At 41.0% G+C, this 13,866-nt stretch overlaps 3 protein-coding genes across 3 annotated transcripts; all 3 read left to right on the top strand.

The window, feature by feature from the left end:
• Positions 1–2,313: 2,313 nt before the first annotated feature.
• On the top strand, positions 2,314–3,537 carry LOC121705375 (polyubiquitin-B-like). Its single transcript, XM_042086323.1, has 2 exons — positions 2,314–2,439; positions 2,808–3,537. Exons 1-2 carry the CDS (start codon positions 2,432–2,434, stop codon positions 3,268–3,270), a joined length of 471 nt encoding a protein of 156 aa, XP_041942257.1. The 5' UTR covers positions 2,314–2,431; the 3' UTR covers positions 3,271–3,537.
• Positions 3,538–5,236: 1,699 nt separating this feature from the next.
• On the top strand, positions 5,237–6,386 carry LOC121705379 (polyubiquitin-B-like). The gene is made up of 2 exons (XM_042086326.1): positions 5,237–5,357; positions 5,671–6,386. Coding segments are annotated over exons 1-2 (465 nt in total). The 5' UTR covers positions 5,237–5,355; the 3' UTR covers positions 6,134–6,386.
• Positions 6,387–10,961: 4,575 nt separating this feature from the next.
• On the top strand, positions 10,962–12,146 carry LOC121705377 (polyubiquitin-B-like). Its single transcript, XM_042086324.1, has 2 exons — positions 10,962–11,094; positions 11,426–12,146. Exons 1-2 carry the CDS (start codon positions 11,087–11,089, stop codon positions 11,886–11,888), a joined length of 471 nt encoding a protein of 156 aa, XP_041942258.1. The 5' UTR covers positions 10,962–11,086; the 3' UTR covers positions 11,889–12,146.
• The last annotated feature ends 1,720 nt before the right edge of the window (positions 12,147–13,866 follow it).

Raw genomic sequence — 13,866 nt, 5'->3', positions numbered from 1 at the left:
CCTCCACCAGGCTCCTGTACTCCTCCTCCTGCCCGTTCCTGATACACCCCACAATTGCAGTATCGTCAGAAAACTTCTGCATGTGACATGTCTCGGTGTTGTAGCAGAAGTCAGATGTGTACAGGGTGAACAAGTCCTGTTCCGGAGAGAGCACAGTTCCTTGTGATGCTCCGGTACTGCAGATCACAGTGTCAGAGAGACAGTTCTTCAGTCTGACGAACTGTGGTCGCTCAGTCAGGTAATCTGTAATCCAGGTTACCAGGTGAGCGTCCACACCCATCTGCAAGAGCTCGTCTCCCAGTCTGAGGGGTTGGATGGTGTTAAAAGCACTTGAGAAATCAAAGAACATGATTCTCACAGCACTTTTCCCCTTGTCTAGGTGAGAATGTGCCCTGTGTAGAAGATAGGTGATGGCATTGTTCACGCCCACTTTCTCCTGGTATGCAAACTGTAACGGGTCTAGTGCATGGTGTACCTGGGGTCTGAGCATACCTAAGACCAGTCGCTCCATTGTTTTCATGACGTGATGTAAGAGCGACAGGTCTGTAGTCATTAAGCTCACTAGGGTGTGGCTTCTTAGGCACAGGGGTGAGACATGATGTCTTCCACAGTGTTGGAACTTGTCCAAGGCGTAGGCTCAAATTGAAGATGTGCTTCAGTGGCTCCCCAGTTCAGCAGCACAGGCCTTGAGTAGCCTTGGACACAGTCTGTCAGGCCCCGCTGCTTTATTGCTTTGACTTTGACTTTGACTTTGATTGCTGCGCAATTTCTTTAGTTGGGCTCTCACTTGATCTGTTGTGATGGTTCACTGGCTACCTATGGCGGCCCGTATCAAATTCAAGTCTCTAACGCTTGCCTACAAAGTAGTCTCCGGTTCTGCTCCCACCTACTTGAATGCCCTCATACAGACTTACACTACCTCCAGACCGCTGCGCTCCTCTGACGAACGACGTCTAGCTCTACCACCGGTACGCTCAAGCCAATCCAAACTTTTCTCATCTGTTGTTCCTCGTTGGTGGAACACATTGCCAGTTCCTACAAGGGCAGGGACATCCTTTTCCACTTTCAAAAAACTCCTGAAGACCCAGCTCTTTAGAGAACATCTACTCTCATAGCAACACTTACAACAAGTCTTATGATCCTAGCACTCACCAGCCATTAAACTGACAAGTAACTGTTAAAATACAGCACTCACCGACGCACTTATTCTTACTGTACTCTAATGTGTTTTTTTTAAACTGTCCTAAAATTGTGAGAATTGTTCTAAAACTTACTGTTTACCATGTTGTTAGTCGCTTTGGTTAAAAAAGCGTCAGCCAAATGTAATGTAATGTAATGTAATGTAATGATGGTGGGTGGTGTAAGGGGAGGGGAGGGGTGCATCTGGGATCTGTGTGTCTGATGGCTGTTGACTGAATAATAGGCTCCATAGTAACACACATATTATCATCTAATGTTGTGATAGGCCTTTGTATCAACTTGTGTTCTATTATAACCAGTTTTGTACTTCCATTTGCCTGCAGGCCTCACTGACCTGAGCTCATGCAAGTCAGAAAGGGAATTATATTGGGGAAAGGTTCCAGTGGGGGCTGGCAAAGAAGCAAAGAGGAGTGTGAGGGTGTGTTTTAATGTACAGAAGCATACAGTCCATCTGATCCAAAAAGTATGTGCCTGGACTAAATTTTATACACTGACCATTTTCTCACCCATTCATTTCTAATGGCTGGTCATTTTTGACCTGAAATACACATGGGTATTCTAAAGTTAAATAAAACACTGAAGTTATAAAAATTATCAACATTTGTTTTGTGTGTTCAGATGCCCTGTGGTAACCAAGTCAAGGAGCCTCATGGTAATCAAAATAAGTAGATATTTTTGAGAGAAAAGAATTGTCAATTGGTCACATTTGACCGCGACACAACAGGAGGGTTAAAACAACTATGCAAAGAACCAAGACGAGATGCCATCTGCCTTACGTAAGCCATACACGACTATATGATGATGAAATATTGTTGAGGGATAGCCTAACTTTCCATTCTGCAAAATCTGCTGACCAGTCGGAATTCCCCCATTTAAACAACACTGATGGGTTTCGATTCCTTCTATCCGAACCTTCTGGACGTGACTCAGCACCCTTGTAACAGTAGCTAAACATTTCCTAAATGCTACCTTTTACCGCATGAGGTGTTCTTTTTTAGAACTTTGTTGCATGCGAATTGCACTGTAAACGCTACTAATATAATAGTGCAAATGGCTACACGGTTAGGGTTACTCGAGAATGGAAACCGAAAGCTATGTGAAGAGAAATACAATGTTGATATCAACAAGTGGGTGTGTCGTCAGTAAGCTATAAAACAGCGGCCAGGACGCTGTACCCTAGGTTTTGCAGAATTCTCAAGCAAAGCAGCAGGACCAACGAAGGTAGTCTAACATGGCAAGGTAAGAATTAAACGTCACTTTTTATTCTTGCAATGGTTCAGATAGGCTATTGAATAGCCTAGTCGTAATTGTTTTTTTTACACATTTAAAAACAACAGGAGTTAACCCAAAGTGATTTAAGGTCGAGACAAAAATAAAACATGCAGAATAGGCCTAGCCTGCGTTTTTCTTTTTTTAAAAAAGAAGAAGAATTAACATAAATTTGAGCCGGTGGATGATGTCGCTTTGATAAATAGCCTACATTATGCTACTTGAATCAGTTTTATCTTTTTGATTGAACTTCATACATTGCCGAAGAGTCGACGAAAGCACTTGTCATCTGACAGTAAATGGTATTTTAAATGTGTTTTGTGCCTCTTGTTTCTCAGAATGCTGCTTCAAATCAAATTCCTGAACGGCGAAACTTACCCCCTGGAGGTGAGCCCAAGTGATACCGTTGGAGAGTTGAAAATACGGATCCAGTTGCTGAGCGGCGATGCACCTGCACGTCTGAAGCTCAACGCAAACGGGACCAACTTCAGCAATGATTCCAGTACACTCAGTGGCATCGGTTTGCAGTCTGGTTCCTACATCATGGCTCTGATACAGGATCCCACGCCTATTCAGGTGTTCCTAAAGAACGAGAAAGGTCAGACTAAAACCTTTGACGTGGCGCCAGGTGAAACAGTAACTGATTTCAAACACAAGGTCTACAACAAGGAGAGGGTTCCAGTGGACCAGCAGAGACTGATTTACAATGGCAAGCAGCTGGAAGATGGACGAAAACTGGAGGACTATGGCATTCAGTCAGGCAGCACCATCCATCTCACACTCCGACTCAGAGGAGGTTGATTTGAAAATGGACAGGAGGAATAGGCTATATTTGGTCCCATTTAACACGATTGATTTGGATACATTTTTCTATTCATTATTGAATATTCATTCACTTATCAGCTATGATGAAAGAAGTAAATTAATCCTACTTCTGGACACTTTTGCACTTTCCTATGTTGTTGTTTGTCTGCTTTTTGAATGATGTGTTATTGTGTAACGGTGTAATACGGTGTAATTACTACTGAATTAAGTTAATTGTCTTGAATAAACATCCTTTAAATTAAATTCTTCTAGATGTTGGCTATGCATGTTTTATGTCCTATATGAAATATACCATTGAAATCGAACTGAACAAAGAAGTTCTTGCACTAATTCTCACATCAGTCTTAATAAAGCGGCATCAAGCTAAGCAATTTTTTTTGTTTACATCAGGTTGAAGGAAGACTAGTTGGCTAGGCCTATTGATTACAATTATTACCCCATATCCATCCCACAAAAAATGTGCTTGCATCAACAGCAACTTTGAAAAAGTTATATTAGGCATGGCATTTTTTTTTATACACAGATGCATTTTGGGCACTCTTATTCATTCAAATTGACCCTAGTGCATACTGGTTACATCCAGGCTACATCAAGATGCCCACCCCATCTGAGTTTGGTTCTGCTCAAGGTCTCCTCCCATGAAAGACAGTTTTTCTGTGCCACCATTGCCTTGCTAGAGTTCAGGCCTTGGCATTTTGGCACAATATTCAAAATCAATCAAACTGAGCAGGCTATAACTTACATGTTGTCACTAACTGGGCAGGTACAGTCACTCCAAAAACACAACACTAATCAAGCCCAAGAAAGACCTGGGAGAGACCAGGCTGGTATTAGTCATAATCATGTGTATTGCTATCTGCCCAGATATGTTCATGAGTTATGAGTCACTTACAATAATTTATGCCAGCTGCATTCTTGAGAGCGTAATCATTTCCTACCTCGGCATGTCGTCACTAACCTCTCAACCAACTCCTGCCATAACTACGCCCCCACTATTTTTAGTTGGATTAGACACCACGGCTATGCTATGCTACTGTCATCAGCAAACCCATGTGGATAGACAAGTATCAAGAAGCTTTGAGGAGAGTACAGCAAAGTGGGAGAGTTTCTCACTGCTATGGCTCATCTTCAAGAACTGCACCACATTCAATAAGGTGTTTGTGTCTGAAGGTGTGTGTGTGTAGATCTGTAGAATGTTCCAGACATCAAGTACATACAGCTCTGATGTCAGATGGAATCTTGTGTGCCAACAACAAACAATACTCTCAAGGATTCAATCGTTTTTCATTTGTCACATAGACCTACATAGAGATACTTTTGTAAAACATGCAGTGAAATGGCATTCAGCTGCTCGACTTTCCTGTGCACACTCAGAAGTGTCCTGAGGGATCACCAACTATTAAGAATAAAGAAAGAAATATTTTAAAATAATTTAATAAATAGATTTAGAAAGAAGGGGATAAAAAGTGCATCATTAAGTGCAGTATGGCATGCATGTAATGTTTAAAGAGTTTTATGTGTGGCTTAAGGAAAGAAACTCCTCCTAAGTTTTTCTGTTTGTGGGAACAGAGACTTCTGCCTGACCTCAGTGGTTTAAACAGTCCATAGTGTGTGAAATGTCCTTTCAAATATGTTGGGCCCTTGTTTGAACTCTTTTGGTATAGACTGGCAAGTATATTTCCAATGAGGCTATGAAATGTTTATTACCAGACATTAGTATTAACTCAGGTAATCACAAAATACAACTGACAAAATAAGCAAAAATCCATAAGAAAGACAAGGCCCTGGGAACATAGGACCCTGAAAGGGACCCCCGGAATAGCCAAGGCTGCTAAATTCACCTAGCCTACGGCGGCTAAAGCACCAACCTTGGTCTACTCGAGAATGGAAACCGAAAGTAGGCTAGGCTATATGGCTAAAGGGAATTGGAAATAGAAACTTGATATCAAGTGGGTGGGTCATCATCAGTAGGTTATATAAAACAAGGCCCAGAACGCTGTACCTTAGCAGAATTATTATCTGGCAAACAAGCAGGACCAACGAAGGACGCCAAATATCGGAATGTAAGAATTAAACGTAACTTTTTAAAATATGGATGTTTTTGCTATAGCCTTGTAGTCAATAGGGGTTTTTTTTTACACATAAAAACAACAGTTCGGGAGTTACCCCGAAGTTTTTTTTTTTTTAAAAAAGAAGAATCAACATAAAATTGAGCCTGTGAATAATGTCGCATTGATAAATAGTCTACATGAATCATGCAACTTGAATCAGTTTTATATTCTTGATTAAACTTCATACATGCCGAAGAGCTGACGAAAGCACTTGTCATCTGACAGAAACGGTATTTTAAATAGGTTTTGTACTCTTATTTCCCAGGATGGAGCTCCAAATCATATTCCTGAACGGCGCAACTTACCCCCTGGTGGTGAGTCCAAGCAACACCGTCGGAGAGTTGAAGAGACTCATCCAGTTGAAGAGCGGCGATGCACCTGCGCGTCTGAAGCTCAACGCAAACGGGACCAACTTCAGCAATGATTCCAGTACACTCGGTGCCATCGGCTTGCAGTCTGGTTCCTCCATCGTGGCTCTGGTGCATGATCCCGCGCCTATTCAGGTGTTCCTAAAGAACGAGAAAGGTCAGACTAAAACCTTTGACGTGGCGCCAGGTGAAACAGTAACTGATTTCAAACACAAGGTCTACAACAAGGAGAGGGTTCCAGTGGACCAGCAGAGACTGATTTACAATGGCAAGCAGCTGGAAGATGGACGAAAACTGGAGGACTATGGCATTCAGTCAGGCAGCACCATCCATCTCACACTCCGACTCAGAGGAGGTTGATTTGAAAATGGACAGGATCTATTTAATTAAACACGATTAATTCCGATGCCAAATGTTTCTATTTATTATTAACTATTCAGCCATAATGTAAGAAGTAAATGAAAGAAGTTAATCCTACTTCTGGACGCTTCTTCGCTTTCCTTTTTGTCTGTTGTTTGCTTGCTTTTTGGCTGTTGTGTTATTGTAGACACCAGTGCAATTGCATTGCACCATTGTACTTTCATAGTCTTGAATAAACATATGTAAAAAGTTGTATGTCTTTTATGAAATATATAATTGAACTGAACAAATAAGTTATTGCATACATAAGGAGCACGCCAGTCTTACACCAGTTTAAACCCAGGTTGATAGAAGACTTTAAGAATGGATTTTAAATCCAAAAACAACTTGAAAAAGATTTGGCAAGGCAAGTTTATATTTAATACACAGATGCATTTTGTGCAATCTTATTCAGTCAAACTGACCAGTGCAGGCTACTTTACTGGAGGCTACATCCTAGGCCAAGACGGCCACCCCATCTGAGTTTGGTTCTACTCAAAGTTTCTTATCAAAAGGCAGTTTTTCTGTACCATATCTATGTGCTTGCTCTGTTTAAGTTTAAGCCATAGCATTTTGGCACAATATTCAAAATGCCATGGCTTAAACTTCAATCAAACTGAACTCAATAGAAGAAGGCTTATCCGACTAATCTGAAATAGGCTCATGTTCTTTAGACTGTAACCTACATGTTGTCACTAACTGGGCAGGTACAATCAGTGCAAAAACACTATCAAGCCCAAAAAAGACCTGGGAGAGACCAGGCCGGTATTAGTCATCATCATGTGCATTGCTATCTGCCCGGACATGGTCATGTATTACATTCTTTGCCAGCTGCATTATTGAGAGCATCATCAAATGTTTTCTCTCAGCATGTCGTCCCTAACCTCCAAAACAACTCCTGCCATAACTACGCCCCCGCTATTTTTAGTTGGATTAGACGCCCACGCAGGGGCGTAGCACAAGATCCTGGGCCCCTGCACAGGGAGTCCTGATGGGCCCCCATGTTATGAAATTGAATTAGGAAATGAAAATATCCAGGTGAAATAAAATATATTCCAGACCTCTCAAGGGCCCTCTCTCCCCTTGGGCCCCTATAATCAGTAGTGGTTTTACCCGAGGGGTTAGTCCGACGCCCCTGCGCCCACGACTCTGCTATGCTATACTGTCAGCAAGCCCCTGTGGATGATTATCAAGAAGCTTTGGGGAGAGTACAGCAAAGAGAGAGAGTCTATCGCTGATGTACAGCTCATCTGCAAGAACTGCATCACATTCAATAAGGTGTAAGTGTCTGAAGGTGTGTGTGTTGGCACTCTGAACATTTCAGACATCAAGTGTAGGCCTCAGATGGAGTCTTCTGTGCCAACAACAAACAATACTTTCAAGGAAGCTTTATTTGTCTAATACAAAGAGATAGTGTTGTGAAATATGAAATAGTATTTAGCTGCTTGACTTATGCCTGGTGTCCTGAATGATCACCAACTATTTAAATAAAGATAAAGAAAGAAAGATTTAGAAATAATTTCATAAATAGATTGAGAGAGAAGTGGGTAAAAAGTGCAGCAATGTGTAAGTGAAGTATGCCATGTCCAGGGATGTAAACAGTACCGTACTGGACACTATTACTATTATTAATATTACTATTAAGAAGTATTATTATGTATACGTATAAGTATAAGTATATATACTCTTTTGATCCCGTGAGGGAAATTTGGTCTCTGCATTTATCCCAATCCATGAATTAGTGAAACACACTCAGCACACAGTGAACACACAGTGAGGTGAAGCACACACTAATCCCGGCGCAGTGAGCTGCCTGCAACAACAGCGGCGCTCGGGGAGCAGTGAGTGGTTGGGTGCCTTGCTCAAGGGCACTTCAGCCGTGCCTACTGGTCGGGGTTCGAACCAGCAACCCTCCGGTAAGTCTGAAGTGCTAACCAGTAGGCCACGGCTGCCTGTGTATAATTATAATATTGTATTTATTTACCCTTTTAATTGTATTATATAGGAGTAGCCTATGTTGACCAAATGAACACAGCCAATCTTTGCAAAATATTGAAAAGTTTATTTCATCCAAAGTACACATTTAATTTCATTTAATTTCACAGTGTCCTTGAAAAAAAAAGTTCTCCATTGCTTAAAAAAAGCTTCTAACATGTCACTATCACCTACTCGGAGTGCTACCATTCAAACTGCGTCTGTCTTGACACAAACAAAGAAAGTCACTCTGCTATTGCTCTTCACCACCTGTCCTGGTTTCCTGCTTATACTCCTGTTTTAGACATACATATCGTTCCCTCCTCACAAAGAATCTCTCTTACAAGAGCTCTCTTACAAGAGCAAATAATAAAAAAAAAACATTAGATACATAATAAGTATGATGAAGGTGAAGCTTTTTATCCCTTTTGGGACATGCTACAACCATAGGTGAAGACAGATCGAAGCAAAGACGTGTAGGGCTTTAAACACAGATTACCGTTACTGTTACAGAGATCCCGCTCTCTTCACGTTACCATTTTGCTGTATTGATGGGGTCAGATGGGGCTTGAAAATTCCCCACCTCCAAAGTGGAGAATGAAAACTTTGAGAACCACTGCTGTAGAGGTACAAAGCCAATGAAATGAAACATTGTGCTGTGCTGACGGGGTGGGTTTGTCAGTGTTATTGATTATGTGTTCTTGTCCGTCATATTTGTAGCACTGCCAATATCTACTTCTGTATCTGTTGAAAGAAGACAAGGAGCTCATCTTCATGCAGGACCCTTGTCTCACTGTAGGTGTTCTTTGCCTTGGGTTACTCCTTTATTGTGTGTGTGTGTGTGTGTGTGTGTGTGTGTGTGTGTGTGTGTGTGTGTGCACGCATGCAGCATTTGTCTTTCTTTAGGCAATGCTACAGACAAATCTGTATAATGTCATACAATTGTATTAATTAGTTACCTAGACCAAAGTGATGAAAGAAGGGTCCTAATGTGAGTGAGCTCTTTAAAGATGACACTGGCGCCGGCCCATGGTTCTGGGGATCTGAGGAACAACGCCACCAGAAATCAGTCAGAGGCCTCAGCCTCTTTTTATATCCAAGTCAAAAATGTACAGCACCTTTAAACACATGTCGTTCTTCTGGACCTAACATGTCTCTAACAGTTTTCACTATAATAGTGTTAATTTCTTTTTCCTTTAGTTTCAAAGGTCCATTCATAATTTTGCGTACATTTTGGGAGTGGTGCTTCCCCCTTCTATTCAAAAGGGTGTCCTATCACCTCTCTCCTAGGGTTCAAGTTCAGGTGGAATACAGTTTGGGTTAAGTTTGAACTGATGCATTTGATGGGTTTTTTTTTATTAATCAAAACAAATATTTGTCTGTTACAGTTTGACAACTATGCTGCTGTCATCAGCAAGCCCATGTGGATAGACCAGATTATCAAGAAGCTTCGGGGAGAGTACAGCAAAGTGGACATCTTTAAGGCCATCTTTAAGAACTGCACAACATTCAATAAGGTGTGTGTGTGTGTGTGTGTGTGTGTGTGTGTGTGTGTGTGTGCACGCGCGTTGGCAGTAGCACGCTGAAAATCTCCACCTTAAGTAGATCAAAATGGATCTATTTGAAAAGAAGTTCAAATGGGTCTTCAGCATTAAATAGCTGCATTCTTTACTGAGTATGTTGCAGGATCACTCCACTCACTGGGACAAGAGTGGCGCAAAGGTGGTTACTGTGGGCATGCAGTTTCCACCTTGTGATAATCTGCATAACTGTGCAGGATGTTTTGCTACATGGGACATTTGCTGCTCCGCTGTAGCTATGAGACACAGAGTGTTTTGGTGTAAAGCATGAAGCTCTTGGCAGTGCATAGCTGATGCCAGATTGAGTCTTGGATATAGATATCCCAGTAGAAATGTTCTGTCTGTCGTTGGTAATCATGATTTTAGATGGTTAGTGTCAATATACTGGTGGTTTACATCTTTGAGTTCTCAGAAAGATCATATTTTAGCTGTGGCTGACTTTATAGAAACTTACATTCTTACAGGATACAATATTTTATCTTTCAAGTCATCTAAGTATGTTGCATTCTCTTTCAAAAAATCCAAAGTTGAAACTGGAAAATAAACTTTGTCTATTCAGGGAGATACATTTTTACAATGTTTTTATTATTATTATTATTTTTTTTTTTTTTATTCGCTTTAAAGTGTTTTTATTTGTCAGTGGAATTTGAAGGTAGAACAGATGACCACTTTAAATAAAATAAGCTCAAGCATTTTGTGGAACTGTCATTATCCCTTAATGCTTTAGATAGATAGATAGATAGATAGATAGATAGATAGATACTTTATTGATCCCCAGGGGAAATTCAAGAACAATTTTACAATTGTTTGTTTTGTTTTAAAAACATTATGCAAAGAGCCAAGAGATGCCATCTGCCTTACCTGATCGGTCGAAATTCCCCCAGGAGATGCCATCTGCCTAAAGCAATACAAGCCTACATGAATGATGAAATATTGTTGTGGGGTAGCATAACTTTCCATTCTGCAAAATCTGCTGACCAGTCGGAATTCCCCATACACAGGTTTTGATTTCCTCTATCCAAACCTTCTGGAAGTGACTCAGCACCCTTAACAGTAGCAAAACCTTTCCTAAATGCTACCTTATAGGTCTTTTTGAGCTCTTTGCCTTTTAGAGCGCAACTTTATTGCATGCGAATTGCACTAAACGCTCATAATAGTAGCCTACTGCGAATGGCTACATGGGTTACTCGAGAATGGAAACCGAAAGTAGGCCTAGACTGTGAAGGGAAATATAATGTTGATCAACAAATGGGTGTGTCATCATCAGTAGCCTAGGCTATAAAACAACAGCCAGAACGCTGTGGCTTTTGAAGAATTATCATCAAGCAAACAAGCAGGACAAACGAAGGTAGTCTAATATATGGCAAGGTAAGAATTAAACATCACTTTTTAAAAGATGCTTATGTTCTTGCAATGGTTCAGAATAGGCTATTGAATATAGACGCATTTTTACATTAAAAAAAAAAAGGAGTTAACCCAAAGTGCTTTAAGGTCGAGACAAAAATACATTATAGGCTATAGCCTACGTAAAAAAAGAAAAGAAAAAGAATGAACATAAAATTGAGTTTGTGGATAATGTCGCTTTGACACATAGCCTACACTATGCTACTTGAATCAGTTTTATCTTCATACATTGCCGAAGAGCTGAGGAAAGCACTTGTCATCTGACACAAACGGTATTGTACCCCTTGTTTCTCAGAATGCTGCTTCAAATCAAATTCCTGAACGGCGAGACCTACTCCCTGGAGGTGAGCCCAAGTAACACCGTCGGAGAGTTGAAGAGACTCATCCAGTTGAAGAGCGGCGATGCACCTGCGCGTCTGAAGCTCAACGCAAACGGGACCAACTTCAGCAATGATTCCAGTACACTCGGTGCCATCGGCTTGCAGTCTGGTTCCTCCATCGTGGCTCTGGTGCATGATCCCGCGCCTATTCAGGTGTTCGTAAGGAACGAGAAGGGTCAGTCTTACACCTATGACGTGGCCCCAGGTGAAACAGTGACTGATCTCAAACGCAAGGTCTACAACAAGGAGAGGGTTCCAGTGGACCAGCAGAGACTGATTTACAATGGCAAGCAGCTGGAAGATGGACGAAAACTGGAGGACTATGGCATTCAGTCAGGGAGCACCATCCATCGCACACTTCGACTCAGAGGAGGTTGATTTGAAAATGGACAGGATCTATTTAATTAAACACGATTCATTCCGATGCCAAATGTTTCTATTTATTATGAACTATTCAGCCTATAATGTAAGAAGTAAATGAAAGAAGTTAATCCTACTTCTGGACGCTTCTGCTCCTTTTTTTCTGTTGTTTGCTTGCTTTTTGGCTATTGTGTTATTGTAGACACCCGTGTAATCGCATTGCACCAGTGAAATAGCCTTGAATAAACATAAAACGTTGTGTCTTATGAAATTAAACTGAACAAAGAAGTTATTGCACACATGAGGAGAAATACCCATGTCAGTTTTACACCAGGTTAATGGAAGACTTTAAGAATTCATTTTAATTAACACTCCATATACATCCCAAAAATGTGCTTGCATCAACAATAACTTTGAAAAAGTTTTATTTGGCAAGCAAGGCATGTTTATATTTGATACACAGACGCATTTTGGGCACTTTTATTTAGTCACACTGACCTTTGTGCAGGCTACTTCATCTGGACTGACCCACCCCTATGAGTTCAAGGTGCCCACATCAAGATGCCCACCCCATCTGAATTTGGTCCTGCTCAAGGTTTCTTCCCATTTACTGTAAAGAGCAGTTTTTCTCTGCCATCATTTCCTTGTACTTTTTGTTCTAGAGTTTAGGCCATGGCATTTTGGCACAATATTTAAAATCAATCAAATTGAACTCAAAAGAAGTAGGTCTACCCAAGTAATCTGAAATAGGCTCATATTATTTAGGCTATAACCTACATGACACTAACTAACTCGGCAGGTACAATCAGTGCAAAAACACAACACCACTATCAAACCCTGGAGAGACCAGGCCGGTATTAGTCTAGTCATCATCATTAGCACATTGATCTGCCCAGACATGTTCACGAGTTACGAGTCACTTACAATAATGTATTACATTCTTTGCCAGCTGCATTCTTGAGAGCATCATCAAATGTTTTCCTACCTCAGCAAGTCGTCACTAACCTCCCAACCAACTCCTGCCATAACTACGCCCCCCATGATTGTTAGTTGGATTAGACGCCCACGGCTATTCTATGTTTCCATCAGCCCATATGAATAGACAAGATTATCAATAAACATCGGGGAGAGTACAGGGGGGTATTCCTAGTATGTGGTTTAGCGACAAACCTGGGTAAGTTAACTCAGAGTAAGTGGTAAACTTCATACAACAAGAGCCCTATGGCATTGTTTTGTTAGGAGAATGAAGCCGCATACAACTCTTCTATTAAGAGGTTTACCACTTACTCTGAGTTAACTTACCCAGGTTTTTCATTAAACCATGTATTTGAAATAACCCTTAGGAAAGTGGGAGAGTCTGTCGCTGATATGTGGCTTCAAGAACAATAAGGTGTGTGTCTGAAGGTGTGTGATGGCAACCTGAAAATGTCCACCTAAAGCAGATCTGTAGAATGTTCCAAACATCAAGTGCATACAACTCAGACATCAGAAGGAATCTTGTGTGCCAAAAACAAGCAATACTTTCAAGGAATTTTTATTTGTCACCATCATGAGTGTAAAACATGAAATGGCATTTAGTTCCTGACTTTCCTGTGCAGAGGTGTCCTGGGCTCACCTACTATTGAGGAAGATTTAGAAAGTGTTTACTGTAATAAATAGGTTGAGAGAGAAAGGGATAAAAAAGTGCAGCATGCTTAAGCGCAGTATATGACATGTCCATGTAATGTTAAAAGAGTTTTATGTGTGTTCAGGATGCGGATGGCTAGAGGAAGGAAACTCCTCACAGAGACATCTGCCTGACCTCAGTGATTTAATGAGTCCATGGTCAGGGTAAAAATGTCCTTTCAATCATTTTCGGCCCTTTTTTGTTCTCTTTTAGTATAGAATATGCAGGGAGAGGTGCTCTGAAAGCACAACTCTAGAGCACTACAGTGAGCTGTAGCCTACAGTTCCCATACCAGGTGATGATGCTAGTTACACTCCATTGCTGAAGATC

Source organism: Alosa sapidissima, chromosome 3 (assembly GCF_018492685.1).
Source record: "Alosa sapidissima isolate fAloSap1 chromosome 3, fAloSap1.pri, whole genome shotgun sequence".
NCBI classification, from domain to species: Eukaryota; Metazoa; Chordata; class Actinopteri; order Clupeiformes; family Clupeidae; genus Alosa; species Alosa sapidissima.
The sequence above is the reverse complement of the archived record's forward strand: the minus strand, read 5'-3'. Positions and strand labels throughout refer to the sequence as shown.